At 46.8% G+C, this 19,060-nt stretch overlaps 1 protein-coding gene across 5 annotated transcripts in view; it reads right to left on the reverse strand.

The window, feature by feature from the left end:
• KDM2B (lysine demethylase 2B) overlaps window positions 1-19,060 on the reverse strand; it is a 98,147-nt gene that overhangs the window by 38,747 nt on the left and 40,340 nt on the right. For all 5 annotated transcript variants that reach the window (XM_088532558.1, XM_088532556.1, XM_088532559.1 and 2 more), the window contains 3 exons: window positions 13,731-13,846; window positions 7,591-7,717; window positions 1,122-1,576 (listed from right to left, as the gene is read on the reverse strand). In XM_088532558.1, the coding sequence (XP_088388684.1) occupies window positions 1,122-1,576; window positions 7,591-7,717; window positions 13,731-13,846 (698 nt within the window). The remainder of the gene's footprint in view (window positions 1-1,121; window positions 1,577-7,590; window positions 7,718-13,730; window positions 13,847-19,060) is intronic.

Consider the following 19,060-nt stretch of genomic DNA (forward strand, 5'->3'; position numbering starts at 1 on the left):
ACGAGGTGGATTTTGCAAGGAGAGGTTTCTGGAGCTCTGGGCTTTACAAAGCGGGTGCCGTGTATCGCCGAGCAGGATTCCACCGCGTGCTGCAGATTTACAGCCTTCTTCAAGTGGATTTGAGGACGTTTCTAAGCAGCTGCTACACTACTCACACTGAAGAAAAGCAGAGGCTTCCTTTTTACCATATAAACTCCTATTTTTCCTCAGATTGACTTGTGCAGCTGTCATACACAGAACATATGTAGTTGGAGAGAAATAAATAAAATCATGCTGTACACAGAACAGAACAAAACCAGCAGTCCAGTACAGGACTACGAATTAGTACTTGAACTTCTAAATCAGGCTGAATTGCCAGGGTACTGCACCTGGAGAGGACACCCTGAATACCTTAGCCTTATTTGAAGAGCCCCAGAAAAATGACAATAGTATGCTGCTCTTGATTCTTAAAAAGAAATATATATATTAATATGTCTATCGAACACAGTGTGAAAATAAAGTATGGAAAAGCTAAGCAATTAACTCAAGGTGATGCTGCAATAAGAGGTGAAGGGGGCGAGAGGTGGTCTTGTTGCTCCTTCAGGGAATTTGAGCCCTACATTGCTTCAAGCACCTGCTGTACTCTATTACAGACCCAAAGACAAGTTTGTCATTAGTGGCCCTTCAATCCTTGCACCATTTCCAAAAACACTACACATTGTAGCAGCAGAGAATAATTATCAACCTATAGAGGGCAATGGAGGAAAAGGAAAAAAAAAATAAGGGGAAAGAAAATGCACCTGGAAGAGGCAATTTGTGTTCTGGATGAAGGTAAGTATTTATGTTTTGCATGGGTCAGTTAATCAGATATATTCTGCAAGGAAGCTAGACCCAAAATGGCAGATTAAGCCTACAGACAGGATTGCTCAGATGTGATTCACATGTGGGATATACCAAGCCCTGAACTACGAAAGGACCTAAAGCTTTAGGCACTGGGCAGGTAGCCATGAGGGTCGGAAAGGACCCTGTGGGCAACATCAGGTCCAAACTCCTGTGGTCACCACACGCCAGGGCCCGTCACTGCCCGAGCTCCTGCGCTCCCCGTGCGCAGGGCGAGCGGCTCGGCGAGTTACTGCACCCACCTTCATGTCCTCCAGGAGAGCCTGGGGATCCTCGATACCTTCCGGAACACACTTCTTGTTCTCTGGGAGAGATTCAAGCTTTTCCACCAGGGCTTTTAAACCCTTCAGTTCAAATTCTGTGAGGTGAGTCCATTTGGTTGAAACTTCTGTAGCTGGAGACCCTGTTGGCGTTTTGGGATAGTCCGTGGGGGTCGTTGATTTTACACTGTCGTCTGATTCATTAGACAAAGTTCTTTTCAGGTATCTCATCGCTGTAGCTTTCTGTTTTCTCCCTGCACCTTCCTTCCCTTCCGAGTGGGTGCTGTTGGGTGAGGAGGAGCCGTCCGCCAAGGCTTTGGCGTTCCCGTCCAAGCCGTCCTCCTTCTCCTCCCGGACATGGGCATCGCAGGATTCTTCATCCATGTCTAACCACGAATCTGATGAACAGCTGTCTACGCTGCGCTTTCTTTTTGCATCTGAAAGTCAGAAGAAGAATACAGAGTGTAATTTCTAGCTTACACACACCTACCAGCGCCTCTAGGAGCTGCCTATTTAAAAAGGCACTGGATAATGGCAGAAATTGAGTTTACTCAGCTAATTTAAGAGTTTTCTTTTTTTTAATGCTTTTTTTTGTTTATGTCTACTCTGTTCAAACAACTGAGAAAAGTTTAAGGGAAAGAAATACACTTTCTTTTTTTCCAAAGATTCAGTTCTTTATGCCTTCACTTAGAAGTAGGCAGAGCTTGCAAGTCACATACAATTAATTGTCCAGCAATCCAAGAGAGACCAGATTTGGCAATCCTTATAGCTCTAAGAGAAATGTTTACACAGAAAAAGGAAAGGAAAAAAATGACAGGAGGAAGCATGTTAAAACGCTGAACATCATCAGTCTTCCAGGAACTCTGCGCAAGGGAAAGTCAACTTCTCAGCACTCTTTCCCTTCGCGAGCAACTGTTGGTAAAACAAGAACTACCAGGTGTTTACAGGAAAAGGGATATTATAGCAAATTGAGACAGGGAAGTACAACTACACTTACTTTACAGATTAAAAAAAAAAAAAAAAAAAAAAAAAACCTAAAAACACAGAAAAATGAAGGCACTAGCCTGGAGTCACATAATATTGGTGTTATTAACGCAGTCCTTGGCACATCCTGGGTACTTCTTGGGAAAAGTTAAAAGCAACTTTGAGTCTATAGGATTATTGATCTTAGCTTTATACCAGGTTTACCCTCTAAAAAATAAACCCACACTTTTGCCCAATTCAGTGCAACTGAGCAACGAAGGCAGTGCCAGAAAATAGTGGCCAAGGGTCCCCAAAACACCAGTCTTTTCACATTTATTGTTTATTAAATCTGATTTTCCATACTAAGTAACTGACAGTGAACAAGGCTAAGCAACAGCAAGAATTTCTGCAGAAATGGCAGCACTGTTCAGGTAATGTGAGCTTTAATACTGGTTGCAGTGGATGTGAGATGAAGCTGCAGACCAAGAGCACCCTGCAAAGGAAACAGACGTCATACAGAAAAATACAGGTGAACAGTTAATAAAAGATTTCTTTCACAGCTTCATTTTTGTATTTTCAACAGGCCAAGATCCTGAGTACTTTCATGCTTTGTAATGCAGTAGTTTTCCATTAGGACAATGTGAATCACACCTAGGGAAGCATTAAAGGAAGAGCTTCCCAGCTCCTTAGCTCTGCAATTCCAAAGAAAACACTTGTGTGCATGGGTGGCACCTGAGAGAAATGAGTTGGCCACTTTAATTCTCAGGGCTAATGCTGCAGGTTCTGCAAAAAGCAAGTATCTGCTCCAGGCACCTTTGAGTTTCTCCCTCAGAGCCAAAAACAGCCAAAAACAGCTTCTGAAAGGCACACTGAAGCTGTGATGGATGCAGCATTACCCAACAAGTAGCCTGTTCTTTGCGAGAGCAGGCGGCTAAATGGTGCTGGGCTTAGCTTTACCTGTAGGAACAGAGCTTGCTAAGAACCTGCAGCTGGGCTGGTCGAAGAGCATCACTGCCCATTCTGGAGCATTAGAGCTGTCTGCTGCTGCTGATGATGTTGTTAAAAACCCAAGGGAATCAATGATGGATGGACAATTCCAAGAGCAAAAAAGTTCGAGTTTCAAGCGTTTGGTTATAATGCCAAGGGTCGTGATTTTCACTTAATGAAAACCATCTCTGAGTCAGAGACACCCCATTCCATGAGCTAAAGCTGCACACAGGTGCACTTTGCATTTACTTTAGTGGGGAGCACATTTTAGCAGGTTTTAGCATTCCTCCCCATCCCAACCTTGGGCTGGGAGGTGCTAGGCAGCTCCCAGGCCTGCACCTCTCACACAAGGGAATCTCCTGGGCACTCTGCTGCGGGCAGCACCCGTCCTTGGGCTTGTCCTTCATAGGGGCATCCCTGCACCCTCTGGAGGGTGCAGCAGCAGCCTTGAGCACGGGAAGAATCACAGAAATAGCCTCAAAGGGATCAGCCTCCTATTAATGCAAAGCGTGGTCTATTGTCTGCCAGAGAGAGGAAAGGGAGAAGTGCGAGGCTGTGACGAGAGACTCCCCAGCAAGTCCTAGCGAGTGACCTTCATTCCCTGTGCGCGGAGGTCTGCCTCGCTCCTGCCTCCCCCAGGCACGTTTGGGCACAGCTGGGAAGCCCAGGCACATCCCACCAGTGCAAAGTGAAGTCTCTCTGCTGAAGAAAGGTCCTGCTAAAGGCAACTCCTCTTGTTGCAGGGGATTATCTGCTCTGGGCTTAAGCAGCCCTAGCAGACCTTCACCCCTCTCCATCTCAGAGCAAATAAAACCATCTTATCCAAACCAGGCAGTAAGAGCAAGGAGCCTGGGCTTGACCACGGGAAAAGAGCTAGAAATACGTTTTTTCCTACAGCAACCGACTTCCCCGCGAGTCTGCGCAGATCACTTAACTTTCCTCGCAGTTTACCCACGTGTACAAGAAAGGTAATTATCCACAGCTTTCTTCTTTGGTGAAAAGCAGCTTACTGTATGAGAGAACTTTAAAGAGAGTGTGGAGGAGATATAATTATGAAATCTTTTTAACTTCTTTGCAACAACCCGCATGTAATATCTCTCTCGCTGCTCCCAGTTCCAAACCGTGGCCCTGTGATTCAGCAGCAGCGATTCTGCCTGTCTGCTCAGGGCAGCAATGACGTTTTCACTAGCAGAAAAAGCTGAGCACACTGGAAGTCCAGTGCTGCCCGGAGCATCCCGCACGGAAATCACTCGCTATAATCCAGTACCTGTCTCATCAATAGGCAAATCCATTCTATCCTCTGAGATGAAGGAGGAAAAAAAAAAATACAAAGCTCCTTCGCCATCCCAGAGGGCATATCTTTATCGGCCAGGCTTAGCATACAGCAGAGCCATCCTGTTAAAATTTTAGCAGTGGGAATCTTAAGAGCTGCAGGCTACAGAGAAAGCCTATTTCTGATAGTCCGGTATCTTCTCCCAATTACTCTTTGTCAGCTCCCTCTCCAGATCTATATCGCACTGAAGGTCAATTGTGCTTGAAAACATCCAGTACAGACTCGTTCATGATAAGAGTAAAAATAATGAAGACACATCCATCCTGAAACAGTTCAAGTCTAGCAGGAAACCCAAATAGGATCCATGTTTGATTCCAGCTGACAGGACAAGCATCAGAGTTGAGATGGACAGGGAAAGGAAAAAGTGGGGGGAGAGAGAGGGAGGGAGCTCTTAGCAGCTGCAGTTGCTGTCATGTCATCATTCTCCCTGGCATTCATCCTTCTGGGAAAGGGAAATTAAAAATAAAGAGGAGTCTCCCACTGACTAGAGGCAACTGTGGACTCGGGAATGGGAAGGAAGCCCCAGTCTCCTCCTTCCCTCTCATTTAGGAGCACAGATATTTTTCATTCAAGGACTGGGAACACTCCAAATTTTAGCCTGCCCCCACAGAGCTGTTAAGATTTTGCCTGAAGTTTCTGGGTGCAGATATTTAGGAAGCAGAAATGCAGAGATCAATATAATTTGCTACACTAGTGTATAATCAAATTGATAGAGGTATCACAACAGCCCCACAGCGATGTATTTCCATGAGTAGCTGGTATCTTTAAAGGCTCATTCTGAATTTGGCTGCCTTCATCTCAAAATAAATAACTACCACGTAATGAAAATATAATATGAAAGATATAAAGATCTCTATAAAGCCCAAGTGATAATGAAGGCATTTTTCTGTGTTCTCCCAGAAGGGATGATCTCTATTGCCACAGGAATCTCCTTCTTCACACAGGTGAGTGGGATCTCTGGAAACCACCACCCCGTAAATCCCCAAGCAAATTCCAATACGGAAATTATATAATAAAATAGGGAAAAGCAAGAAGCAGTTATAAATGTTAAGCCTATTCAAGAGAAACTTCTGACAAGGAATATGAAGATGTGCAGAAACTTTTCTTAGACCAAGAAAGATAGAAAATAATTAAATGTTTAATGAGGGGCCTGCAGAGAAGTTAAACACTTTGTTTCATTGCTCTTTATGGATGATGATGGGAAATTCTTTGCCAAGGGATGCTCCCTCCTGGGAAATCAGGACACTGCTTGCAGACAGAGAAGTCTCTAAGGGAAAGGGACATGTAACGATTTACAGGCTTGAACAGTTCTGAAGAAAAGCTTAAAAATGAAGGAGTGGGGTCTTAATATCTAACTTCATTTGGATCTACCACCCTGTGCCAGTTAAATTAATATTAAGATACATACACCACAGAACAAACAAATTGTTACTCAGAATTACAGTTCATGGAGATTTATCCTGAGTCAAGAGACTAGTTGAAAGGATGAGCAAATATTTGAAATAGTATTACCTGAGCAGAACAAAACAGCACAGCTTGCTAAAGGTAAATAATGTACCTTTACTTCTGCAGATAATGTGGTAAATACCAAAGAAAAAGATCCAGATGATACAGTAGATCTGGGCTTCAGGACAGCAAATCAGAGCTAAATAATTATTTGAAGGCAAGATCCTATGAGGAATAAAAAACAGTTTCTGACCAAAAAAAAAAAAAAAAAAAATCTTGGAGGCAGGCTCCGAGTGCCTTCAGGATGGTCCCAGCAGCTCCAGATCTGCCCGGCCACACAGGAGGGTGGCTGCAAGGCAGCCTCATTGATCCATTGATCCAGAGTTGTTCCCTTTTCCAGTGGGGTTCATTTTCAGGCAGCTCCCTGAACTGATCCAGTCACTAGATCCCACAAGAACAGGATTGTTTTGTGAGGGCAGCACCTCTCTCACACTAGCCTAAAATGGCCATAAAAAGATACCCAGTTAACAGGGAAACTATTAACTAATTTCTACTTTTCCAGAGGAAGAACAATTCAAACCACGACAGGAGACAACAGGGCCTAGACAATCCTACCACCAAACCACTTTCCAAACCACCAGGTCCTTTTACCGCTGCCTTTGCGGCTGACAACCTTTAGGTTGCACCCAGCAATGCTCTTTTTTTCTTTTTGCTCTCTTTCTCCTCCCCACAGCACCTGCCTGCCGACCCTTCGGATAGGAGCCGCACAGAGGGACAGGATGCGAAGCACCTGGTTTCCTGGGAGTGTGGGAATTCCAACCCTCTCCACACAGGCTGTCGGCTCCTCAGGCTGCTCCTGGCCCAGCAGCTCGGCGAGGAGCGGGTCTGCCCCAGCTTCTCCAAGGCCTCCTGCTGCAAACACGCACCGGGTGGGTCGAGCTGGCGCCGGGGCAATCTCCAGCCCCTCCGTGCTTAAAAGCAGGGGGGTAGCTTGGAACCCCCCGTCTGGTTCCATTAAAGTGGCAGTTCCAGCAGCTGCCTGCTGAACTGCCAACACAGGGACACAGAACTCACGAGGGCCAGGGCAAAGCCCTCCTGCTTCAGATACATCTGCCCCCCTTCACCAGGGTCCACTTTCAGCTACTGTTTTAAAGGTTTCTTGCACTTAAGTTATAGATCATATAGGTTTGTATGGGTGTTTGCTTGGTTTTGTTTATGTTTACCTCTTTGTTTCTGTTTTTCTTTTAAGAACTGAGAGAGCTGCAGAAGAGACTGAAGAAAAAGAAGCCAGATTTAGCAATGGTGATGCATTCTGTAGATGCAAAGCACTATAAAAGGACCAAGCACCCAACCCACCAGAGCATATTTGCAATGCAGACTTTCCTGGCTACTGAGGTACCATGCCAAACACGACAGTAAATCCTTGACTCTTTGGCAGATCATCCGAACACAAACACTGCTGGAACCAAGAAATAAATGCTACCAAAAATTACGTTTGCAGAATCCACTTTCTACAGGAATGCTCAATAAATCTGAGCTCGGTTGGTACTTTGTTGAGATGCTGAAGAATCAAATCCTCCCCACTCAAAAAATTAAGAAATAACAACTGAAATTTCTCCAGTTCTCCCATTTAATTTACAATCAGCTTGGTAGAAACCAAAGCAGCAACTAGCCTAGGGCACTAGCACCCGCTCTGACCACACGCTCCATGGAGTCACTCACCAATTAACATGGATTCTTGCTGGTACTCTCTGCTGAGGTGGCAGCGCTGGGTCACACAGGACACGTATCTCTCCAGAACATACCAGCACATCTCATAGTAGAAAGGATAGCGGAATTTGGCATGCACCTGGAAGCAAGATTGAGACGGTCAGTGCAAGGGAAGGCAGAGGGGCTGCAGCGTTGGGGCCGGGCGTCGCTCCCAGGGCGTTATCCGGAGCGCGGGAGGGCAGCTGGGGCGGGCGCCGGGCGCAACGGATGCCGGAGCGCAACGGCTGCTGCCCACACGCACAATGAGAGGCGCCGGCCACGCGCGCGGCGCTCAGGGCTTTGCTACCTCGTGGGCTGGGAAGCGCTTGTGTTCCTGCAAAATCCCACGGCAAAATCCCTCCGGCACCGTTTAGCTCCCGTGCAAACATAGGGTGGTCACATACAGATGCTGGGCGCTGGGGTTCGAGTTGAAGGAGGGCACGTGGTTCCGTTCCCTAAACGCTAGTGCACGCCTTAGCAAAAAGATGGCGTTGCCTAAAGTGAGTCGAGCGGGAAACGCGTCATTTTCAACTATGTTTTTTAATGACCATTGGATTAAATAAATGAGCAAACAGAAATTTTTAGTTGTTGGTAAACAAACATTTGAAGTTAAAAAAACCCTCAATCAGTTTACACGCGGGATTTCGATAGTAAGGTAAGTTCTGCCACAAACCGACCAGAAAAGCAGGGTTTGTCAGGCTGCGCCAGGCTCCGTGCTTTCCCTGACGCCCCAACCTGTTGTTCTCACACAGAGAGGCCCGTCCTCAGCTCTGTGCATCATGACAGCATTTCACACGCAGCAGAAAAGGAAGCGGGTTTCCTTCCCTGCCCCTGGTTTTCTACATACGGGTGGTTGCGCTACCAAGGGAGAACCTGGAAGCTCCTAAAATGCAGGAGCTTGGGAATGTGTGTGTGCTTGGTAAAGATGGATGCCATGCATCTCGCAGGCACTTGTCCCTGCGCTGCACAGCTCTTCCTCCAGGCAGCACAGACCTGTGTTTGCAGGCTCACGTGCACGCGCTGCCCCAGGTTACAGGCACCATTTTAACACATTCTGCACCGTTTAACTGCTCCCCTCGGCAGCAGGTGACCACCCACTTCCAGGGAAACCTGGGCTGCACCAAGGATCATCATCTCAGCCCGTTTTGAAGAGGAAAAACAAAGCAAAACCCAAAGCAAAGCCCAAAAGCAGTAGAGCCTGAACAGCCCACAGCTGCTGGCATCTGGAAGCCCAAGGCAGACGCTGCCCAAACACCTGGGGCACCCGCCAGAGCCTGCAGATGCCCCAGCAAAACACCCATGTTCGAAACTGTCCCCAAGGCGGACAGCCCGAGAACTCGCCCCTGCTCCCGGGGCTGGAAACGCCAACGCTTTTAGCAGCAAAACAAAATGTAGTTAAGGGGAAAGGAGGTGGGCTGCCCCCCTACGCGTACCGCAGCGCGGCCTTCAGATACTCGGCAGCAGAGGCAGAGCTGCGTCGTCGCGCTCAGCACGGTGCAGCTGCACCCGCGCCGCAGCGCTGCTCCTTCCCAAACACCCCCCTGGGCTGTCTGCTACGAAGCACCCGTGCAAACCAATAAATAAATAAATAAACAGCAGGCAAAGCCAACTATCCAAACAACAGTCCCCTGCGTGTGAGAACGTTTAACCCCTGGGCCTTTTTGTATCGCAGAGCTTTTCTTTTTTTTCCTTTCCTTTGGTTACGTGTCAGAAAGGAGAGATCAAGTCACTTATTGCTATTAGGGAACACTGGGGAGCTCAGCCATGCTAACACGTGCTAATAAAGGAACTCAAATTTTTCCAGAGAGCACTGCAGGAAACAAAATTTGCAAAGAAGTGACTTACAAACAGGAAGGCGCCTTCCACCCCTCAGCCTTCAAAAGGTTTTCAGCCACATGCCTGGGAATATTAAAGACATTGCTCAACATTTGTTGACAGATTCTGAGCTTCACCAATTTTAGTTGTTACCAATGTTAATTCAATGTGAAAGACAAGGCAGTAATACATGCAGTGCTCCCATTATGTATATCAATCTTTAATATTCAATTTGAGTTCCTAATTGCCTCACTATCAATGTTCCAACCCACAGCAAATCCCTCCATGCCTCCGTAATTCACTCCCTGCCCGAGAAGGCTCCGCTTTTACAAACCTTCCCAAGTAAGAGACACTGCGCACCCCTCTCCAGTGCCTTCTGCCATTAAAGTCAGTCTAGCAGCGCTTTAAAAACCTTTCTAAATTTGGCTTACGCAGAAGTAGAGGAGTCCATTATTCATGATATTCCTGGGATTTATTCGCTGTAATGGATGTGAGCTGCACTGTGTCCATACATTTCCCTCTGCGTGCTGCTGGTGAAATGAACTCTTATTTTGAAAAATAAAAAGCCGAGGGGATTTTTTTCCCTGTGATCAGTGGAAGCTGGAGTATCGCGTCTGGACACCGCCAGAGGACTGAATCTCACAGCAGCAGCAAAAGAGACTGGTTCATCTAATAGGCATTTTCCAGCTCTAACTTCTATGATTAATAATTTACAATCCACTGAATATATATATTTTTTAATTATTCCTATACACTGAGAAAAATCCTCTCTGGAATATAAGCCATTTCTTTAGTTCAAAGTGAAATTTGAGAGATTTGTATCCCTTACCAAAACCAAAACAAAAACCCTAAGTATGTACGGCCCAGTTGCCTCAAAAAAGTATTAGTCTCCTCCACTCTGCCCACTGCAATCACTGCACACTCTCATTTAATTGCACTAATTACAACACTGACAAACAATTTGTGCTTATTTACAAAAATAGGGTCAATTTAAAATATTATCTCAAGTTGCAGAAAACGGAATCGGGGCAACCACCATCATCTGTGAGTGACCACCTTACGGGTATGTTTTAAGGGCGCTTGTCCCTAGGTGCGTCCCGCTATTTTGGAGCGGCTGGGAGGAGCGGAGGGGGAGCTGGACACGTTGCTGCCCCGGGCAGCCCCTGCACAGCCCTGCGGGTCCCCACACTGCTCCAGGGGACCAGGCCTATGCGCCTGGCTCTTCGCTGGCCTCTGGGAAAGCCAGGCTGCAAAACGAGAGTCTCTCCAAACTGCAAGGCTGGAGAACATTTGTTTACCTCGATTGCACATTAGGAGCTGCTTCCCACCATAGACGTGTTTTTTATTACTCCTTAAAACTATTTTTAAATGGCTATAACCCTCTTAAAAGTCTCCCAGGGATATGAGAAATTAAGCTAGAATAAGCATGACAAGGATATAAACTAGGCAATTTTATCAGGCTCTAAATCAGCATTGCCATTTCAACCATTTATTTATTCTTGTCTTAGCAGCTAAGACAATAACTACTACACCTAGCACAAAAATGGCTTTGAATATCAGCAATCAAAGATGATTAAACATGATGTAGCAGATTCCAGCACAGCAAAACCTCCATAAAATTGCACTGTGCAAAATGAGGAGCGGAAACACACCTGTATTACACCTGGATTCCAGTGTGGCAAATTACTTTGTCAATCACTTCAGCTAATTTGCTTCTGTACTATACACAAAAGAAGATCAATACTGAGGAGAAACTCATTTGCAGCACGTTCCCATTGGCAGATCTGTGTGAACTGCACACTTCATGCGAGCCTCCTACACTAGCCAGTGCAGTAATAAAATTATTTGAGTAAAGAAGTTACAGTATTTGATTGCTAAAGCAAGCAAAGTAGTACACTCTGGAATTCTGCTTGAAAAATATTTATCCCTTCAAGATTAACTTATGATATTTGCAGCTTTTGGTTGTTATTTATAAATAAAATTATTGACTTCCCTGCTCCTTAGCAAACTTTTTTGTTTGCCAGGAGCTCGTGGTCATCTGCTGGAGGTTTGTGAGCTCGTGGTCCCAGCGCTGCCACTGCCGGGGGTGAGCCTGGATCAGGCTCTGTGTGACACTGCTGGGACATGAGAGCCGGCAGGTGCTTGCAGTGTGGCAGCTCAGGGCTGGTGCCTTCCATTAGTCTTTTCTGAATCACTGCGTTATGGAATCGGGGGGAAGCAATACAGAATTCCACAGACTTTGAAGAAAATCTGATACAAAACCGACCAGAGTCCAGTTGGCCTGAATGGTGACTTCCAAACATGCAGGAGCCCATTCTAAATGCCAGTGAAAAGGGCGTTTTCACGGAGGCAGATGCCCAACTCCCAGCAACCTCCTGCAGGACCAGGGTGCCAGGAGCGCCCCGAGGCATTGCAGGGTGCCTGGCAGGTAGATTCCTCCAAGTCACCGAGACACTGAACTGGAAGGGGCAAAACCGCCGCCCGTTACACTGCTCCAGGGATCTGGAGTAGTCGAAGCCGCGCCGAGTTTCCCCAGAAGGGCCAGACACAAAGCCCCATGGAGCAGCTGCAGCTCTCCTCCAACCTCGGTGACGTCGGCCTGCTCGTGTCCCGCGGGAGCACTGCGTCCGCTCTTCCCATCCTCCGGCGACCGGAGTGCTTCCTGTCCACCTTGTTCATAGCTGGCATTGGAGATGTTCCATCATCCTCTTCCCGCTGTTCCCCATTCCTGCTGCGCCCTCCCCACCATCTCCTGCAGCCTCCAGCAGATGCTGCAGGTTCTTTTTTCCTGTCACTTTACAAGTCCTCCTAGATCTATCACCCCCTCTAGCTACAGAGGGAGTCTGGCCCTTCTCCCGAGGCCACAGTCCCTTGCAGCTCATCCCGTCTCCCTCCACTCTGCTGGAGAAGCTGGTGAGACCCTTCTGGTTCTGCCATCAGAACAGTCTCCTGTTGAAGTCTCTCTACTCCTTTACTTCCCATCACTCCAAGTTCTTGCTCTAGGTCTCCTAATTGAAGCCAGGCTGAACTCAACACTGGCCTTCACCTCCACTTCTGCTCTCTGCTACACTCCCTCTGCTCAGATCTCTCTGCTTGACCCTTTCTACTTGTTCTGAATTTCATCTCTCATATTTCTTCTAGGAGGAATTAATTCTCTTATCCAGAGGCCTTCTCATTATTAACAATCCGCCAAGGAAACTACTTGCTCCTTCCACTGCTTTGCAAGGCAGAGACCCCGCACAGGAAGGGAGCAGCTCCCTCAACAGCCCAAGGGCTGCAAAGACCTGGGGGGACATCCTTCCTCCTTCTGGATTTGGGACAAAAATCCCACTTGGAATCCAAATTGAGCTCTCTTGTAGAGCTGAGAAACACTCAACACTACTGATGTTCAACACGTATCATTTTAAAATATTTTAGTGAAGAGGCATTGTAACTCCCTGCCATTTTGCTGGCCCAAATCTCCACTAACACTACGCTTGGCACCCGTGCCACTGCCTCAGTGCCTCGCTTTCCAGAGCAGCCACTCATCCCCGTCTGAATTTGTACAGCCATCAGGTCCATCTTTGCATCAAAACGCTATCGTTGCCTCATATGATCTATTTAATAACTACTAAAACAATGTCACTTCCATCAGATTTTGCCATTTTACAGAACTGTAAGGTATGCCCTGCCTAGGCACCTAGCTTCTTAATCCAGGCCCTGGTTTTCCATGCCTGCACAGTCGTCTATTCCCAGATACCAGCCTCTTTCCCTCAGGTGGATGCCGCAGCCAGGTGAGCATCACAACGTGCCACCCCAGGCTCTCCGTCACAAGCAGTTCTTGCAGGGTGGAGTCACTGGAGAAGAAAATCCTGCAAGGTTCAGAAGACATCGTTTCATTTGCAACTTCTATGCAGCTTTCCCAATGCAGCTGTAGCAGAAAGATGCCAGTCCTGGTACTTCCCCAGTCCCGGGTATCCAGTCCAGGTGTGCCCAGAGAGATGGTGAGCACTGACACTAAGGTCTGTAACAACCAATCTGTCTTTGTGCAAAAGGGAAGGTGTTTATGAAACTTTAACGGGCAAAGAGATATAGAAGGGACACGTCTGTGAGAAGCAGGGAAAAACAGATGAGTAAATCCCACTAAAAATAGCCAACATTTGAAAGTCTCATTACTTCATGTTTACCTGTCTTGTTTCAACGACTCTGACACGGAGATCCCATCAGTTCTCATTTCTCACAGAGGGATATTAAAGAGACTACGACAGATCATAGTCACAGAGAGCTGTGCAGTTAAAAAGAGAAGCAAGCATCCTTACCCTTGTTCTGTCCTCAATTTCATAGATGCGAAGCTGCATGGGAACATTAAAGCTATGCAGGATATTTCCACCAAACACCAGAGAATCTACTGGAGTATAAACCGCATGAATCCACCCTAGAGAGGGAAAGCAGAGAACTGAGAATGCCTCATGCTAGGCAGCGTTACAGATCAATTCACAAGCAAGTTTTCACAACCCCATGAACCCCATTTTGTGGGGAATGAGCAAGGATAGAGCAGCGGAAGGTTAAAACAGTTTGGTCATGGCCACTCTTTATTAAAGACTGCAGCAACAGCAGAAGAAAGACATCTTATGATGTGCCATCTTCCAGCCCTCTGTAAACTGAGTTCTTCTATTTATCCACAGAACAGCTGCAGTGTTTACTGAGAACAAGCAAGCTTGCGACTCAACCACATCCATGCCTAGGAAGCAAACGTGGTCTCCTCCCTATCCCTGGCTCTCGGAGGCATCTCCTGGCACCTGCGGTGGGGCTGCGGATCACGTCATCCACGGGGCTGGGCTAGGGCTGTGCAAGCAGCCGGAGTCAATCAAACATTTCCCACCAGAGCCCTCATCTTCAGACACCAACAAGGTCAGGTTAACACCAGCCCTCCCTGCGAGGTGAACGTTTTGTATCCTACTATCAACGTTCAGGCACCTGAAAGTCTTCCCCCTGTAAGTCCCGAGCTAAGGGATGTAACATTGCTGCTGCCCAGGCCGAGGAGACTGTTCCGACCCTGTCTCACGAGGGACAGGCTCCAAAGCACGAGGAGCAACGTGGCAGCAGGGGCAGTCCCAGGGCAGCTCTTCTGCCCTGCGCCCCCCGCCCAGCAGTGCCTGAAGCTGCCTGGGCAGCTCTGTAGCCTCTGCCCTCTGCAGCGGAAAGGAACTGATCCTGCTAACGGATCCTCCCGGGAGCCACGGAGACCCGAGACTTTTTTTCTCCCCCTTTTAGCGAAAAGCATTACAATTACAAAGCAGCAGACAGCAAAGCAACACCAGGGCAGTCATTTTCCTCCTAACTGGGCATTACTCTCCATTAAAGCTGCAGATCATCTCCATCACTTCCAAATCCACGCTGTGTTTCAAGGGAGAATCGTTTTGGACACATTTTTCTCAATCTTTAAGTCTAATTCCACATGATAAATGTGACGCAGGCAGGAATGCAGGTGTCCCTTGGCCCTGCAGCCCTGGATATTGCTCTTTCTACTCCAGTTAGAGCATATTTTCACTTACGAGTAGCTCCTGATAATTCAGCATATTTACTACCAAGCAACTGTAGCGAACCTTTATTCCCCATAAAGGCATCACAGTGGCTAAACACATCCATACTGTAAAATCTGTTCACAGCTACGTTGACCTACCTGATCGGTGAGGAAACCCAGGGTCAACTTGGGTTATAATTAAGTTTAATTATCAGTCTCAGAGCTGAACAAACCGCTGCTCACAACAGCGATGTCATGTGTCCACGGACACACAGCGGAGCAGCAGCAGAAACAACCTGACATTAAGGAGTCCTTCCTAGCCACTAGTTCACATCCCTGTCTCTGTTTTGCAGTTGCACTGCATCCCAAAATAGTTTTCACTTGCCTGAGGAGCTTAAGTGCAATATTGAAAGAGCAGAGGCACAGGCACGAGGAGCTGCGTTCCAGGGATACAGCCCAGTGTAAGCAAGGTTAGAAAAGAGATGGAAAGAAGACAGAAAAACACTGGCAGATGGACACAGAAGTTGCAAAGAGAAATATCTCCTGTTCTAATAATTTAAGAAGTTTGTGCACAGAAAAAGCCTGGAGGGGCCAGCAAAAGGGAAGCAGAAGTAGGAGGAAGGGAAGCTGTGGAGAGAGAGGCAGAAGGCAGGAAACCCTTTCCATGGGTAATGGCTGGAAGCGAGTTCAGGAGCATCCACTGGGATGATGCACTCGGTTCATTCCCGCAGCTCCAGCAGGAGGATGGCTTAGAAATACCCTGCAGGGAGGATGGGCCTCCGTGGGGACCATTTGCAAACACCACCACCGACCTGCGAGCTTCCCAAAACGAAGGGTTTAAAGAGGAAGAGAGATCTGAAGATGAGCAAGGTGCACATACACAACGCGAGACACACGTGTTTGCTCCCCTACGTACAGCAACACAGAACAAAATGCCACGAGCTTCCTTTTATCCTCATCTCTTAAAAGAAACAGAACAAAGGGATTAGGAGCTGCACAAACTCTGCTCATAGCCCTCATCCCAAGGCTCCCCAAGAGAACCGTCCACTTGCACTTGTTTTTTTTCCCCAGAGTTGATCTATTTTATTTCAGTTCTTGGTGATCAGTTTTTTTTTTTTTTTTATTTCCCAAAACAGTCCTCCTTTAGGAAGCCAAGCCAACACAGAGCAGGAATGTTATTCATAATGGTCAGAAATACCCTCAGCTGATTTACAGCAAAGAATTACTCCTAAGATGCACTTGAATATTTAGATGTTATCATCACAAAGAAATCAAGAAGGTAAAATTAACGAGAGCTTTTGGTAAAATTAACGAGAGCTTTTCTGAACAGCTAAAAGAAAGATATAATCTCATTATCCCCTGGAATTTTATAAAATAAGTATCATTTAACATTGCAAACTTGTTAGAATATTTCAGGGGCCTGTAAATTCTGACTGTATCATCAACGATGCAGCTACCCATCTGAGAATAAAAAAAAAAAAAAAAAAAAAAAGAGTATTAACTATAAAACTACAGGGCAGATGGCAAACTCCAAACCAAAGCTGTGGTGTATCTGCATCCACTCCTAACTGAGCAGATATTTTGCTTTAGGATATAGAAAACACAAACATTTTCCTATAATGCTACAGCAATTTGTGGTTATAAAAAGACTTTATATATTTATCAAAAATAAAAATCATAATAAATGACTAAGATAATCCTACAGTGAGCACTGACAGCAAACAAGATATATTTCCCTCCTTTCAGGAGGGAGTTCTGTCATAATAGTGTCTATAACTGGATATACAAGGACACATCAAGTTTATATCTTAAAAGCAAAAATAAAAAATAAAAAAAGCAATTTTGTCCCCCCTAATACAAGTACTATGGCAACTCTCACTCTTACATCATCAAGCTGCTTTCAGCAAAGCAAATGAACAGCTATGAACATTCTGCTCTCCGAGACTGCCACCAGGCCTTGGATCTCCTAACCAACGCTCTCTGAGCCCCCATAACTTTCAGACGATGCACTGAGGTGCAAATAAGTAACCCAATTCATCAAAAAAAATCAAAAACAAAAGAGCTCATCTGCTTGGAATTAAAAACTAAAGCCAGTAGCAGAGCTAGGCGTCGCTCTCCTACAGCATGAGCACACTGGCTGCTGCCAGGGGTGCGGAAAGGGGTCCCACCGGGATTCAGGGGGTCCCACGTCAGGGGGACCAGCCTGTCCTGCACGCAGCTCCCAGCTGCGAGGACCTGAGCGCGGCGGGAAGCTCCCAGCTGTGTTAAGGACCGAGCGGAGCATCCCCTGCGCGTACACACGGCTGCTCGCAGCACCACTCAGCCGTGCAGAACAGCTCCACGTTTATCCCTCGTCTCTTTTCCTCCACACCAGCACCTTTAAGTATGAACCACCCTGGGTTTTGTTTACTGTATAAAGCCTGACCGGTAAAATCTGGGGAAAATTGCCCCCTGAACCCTTCTCTTGTCCTTGGGGGATCACGCGTGGCTGTACATTTCCCTGAGGACCTTCGCTGGCTCAGAATTAAGTAGAGCATTGCAGAAGAACAGCACAGAAGCTGTCACCTCCTATCAGAGAGCAGCCACTCATGGCAAAAACCCTCCTCTCTGATCCTCTCCATCACTTGGTCCCTAAAGGTTCCCATGCAGGCTCTTCCATTAGTGCCCCTGGAAACTCCGGGTCGGGGAAGAGCAGACAGCAACCTGAAAGGACCAGGCAGCTCCGCAGCCCCAGCGCAGATCCCTGCAAAACACCCGCCCTGTCTCATTTTGATAGCCTGGCATTCCCCTTGGGATAAAGGCTGGATGCTACTTCTGGCCCTATCACATAATATTTCATCATGTACTGACCAGCACAGCAGGGGCAACCTAGGACCACACGCTCAAAACAAGCAGAATCCCACCAAGAACCACTGATAAAATACTTGAAGCACCCTGGACCCTACCACATCACTACCTAGAACCTGGCATAAAACATCAGTTTTTGTCCACTTTCTTCCTCAGAAACATTCATCAGGGAAAAGTCCTTATTTGTGCATTTGACTGGAAACTGGAACTTTGGAGCACTCCCCTGTTAATAACCATCACAGAACCATGAAAACACATGGTTAGACTGGGGCTCATTCTTCATTTCTCAGGAATTAAAAGGAGATTATAATAGCATCTTTCCCTATGAAAGGTCCCAAAGAGCATTACAAAATAAATAAATAAATAAAGTAAACCCAAGACCTCACGCTGCCAGGCAGGTGAAACGCAGCCGCTGCACAAAGGTACGCAGCAAGATGGGCCCAAAGGGAGGCAGGCAGAGGTGCCACGTCCAGGTGACAACTCACCCTGTCTGGCCCTCACAGAAAGGAAAGAAAATCCACATCTACCCATACTCTAGCAGGCAACAGCATCAGCACCTGCTGGGTTCAGTTTCTCCAGGCCCATAAGGACTTCACAGCTCTAGCAACAGAGCGAAGTCACCCACCACTGCCTGCTAGCTGGCTTGTTTCTGCCCATTCCAACTCTGGATGTGCAAACACCCTTGAATCCTAGACACAAGAGTCTACACCAAGCATAAACACACACACACAGAATCATAGAATGCTTAAGGCTGAAAGGGACCTCTAGAAAACACCCAGTCTAACCCCCTGCACATGCAGGGTCACCTAGAGCATGTGGCACAGGACTGTGTCCCAGCAGGTTTGAAGATCTCCAGAGAAGGAGACTCCACAACCTCTCTGGGCAGCCTGTTCCAGTGCTCTGTCACCCTCACTGTTAGGAAATTTTTCCTTAAATTCCTGTGGAACTTTTGATGTTTCACTTTCTGGCCATTTCCTCTAGTTCTGAAGAGAGGCCAGCACCATAAAACAAAAGGTCTCCGTTCTGAGACCTCTCCTCAACTCTTTGCCCAAGATCTCCCTCTCAAAAGAGCAAGTGGACTGGAATGCGATGAAGCTCCCATTTTGCACATGTTTAGTTTGGAACTCAGGTTTAGGCACCAGGAAATTTTAGGAGTACCCAAGAGGAACCAAGGTGGTGGTCAGAAAATCAAGATGAGAAGGAAAGGCAGTGTATAAAGCACCACCAGAAAAATAAGTGCAAGGATAGGAATAAAGGATGGTTTACCAAGTATAAAGA

This window comes from Tinamus guttatus, unplaced genomic scaffold (genome assembly GCF_059628265.1).
Source record: "Tinamus guttatus ecotype Peru unplaced genomic scaffold, ASM5962826v1 Tinamus_guttatus_pri_ptg000459l, whole genome shotgun sequence".
In the NCBI taxonomy this organism is placed as follows: Eukaryota; Metazoa; Chordata; class Aves; order Tinamiformes; family Tinamidae; genus Tinamus; species Tinamus guttatus.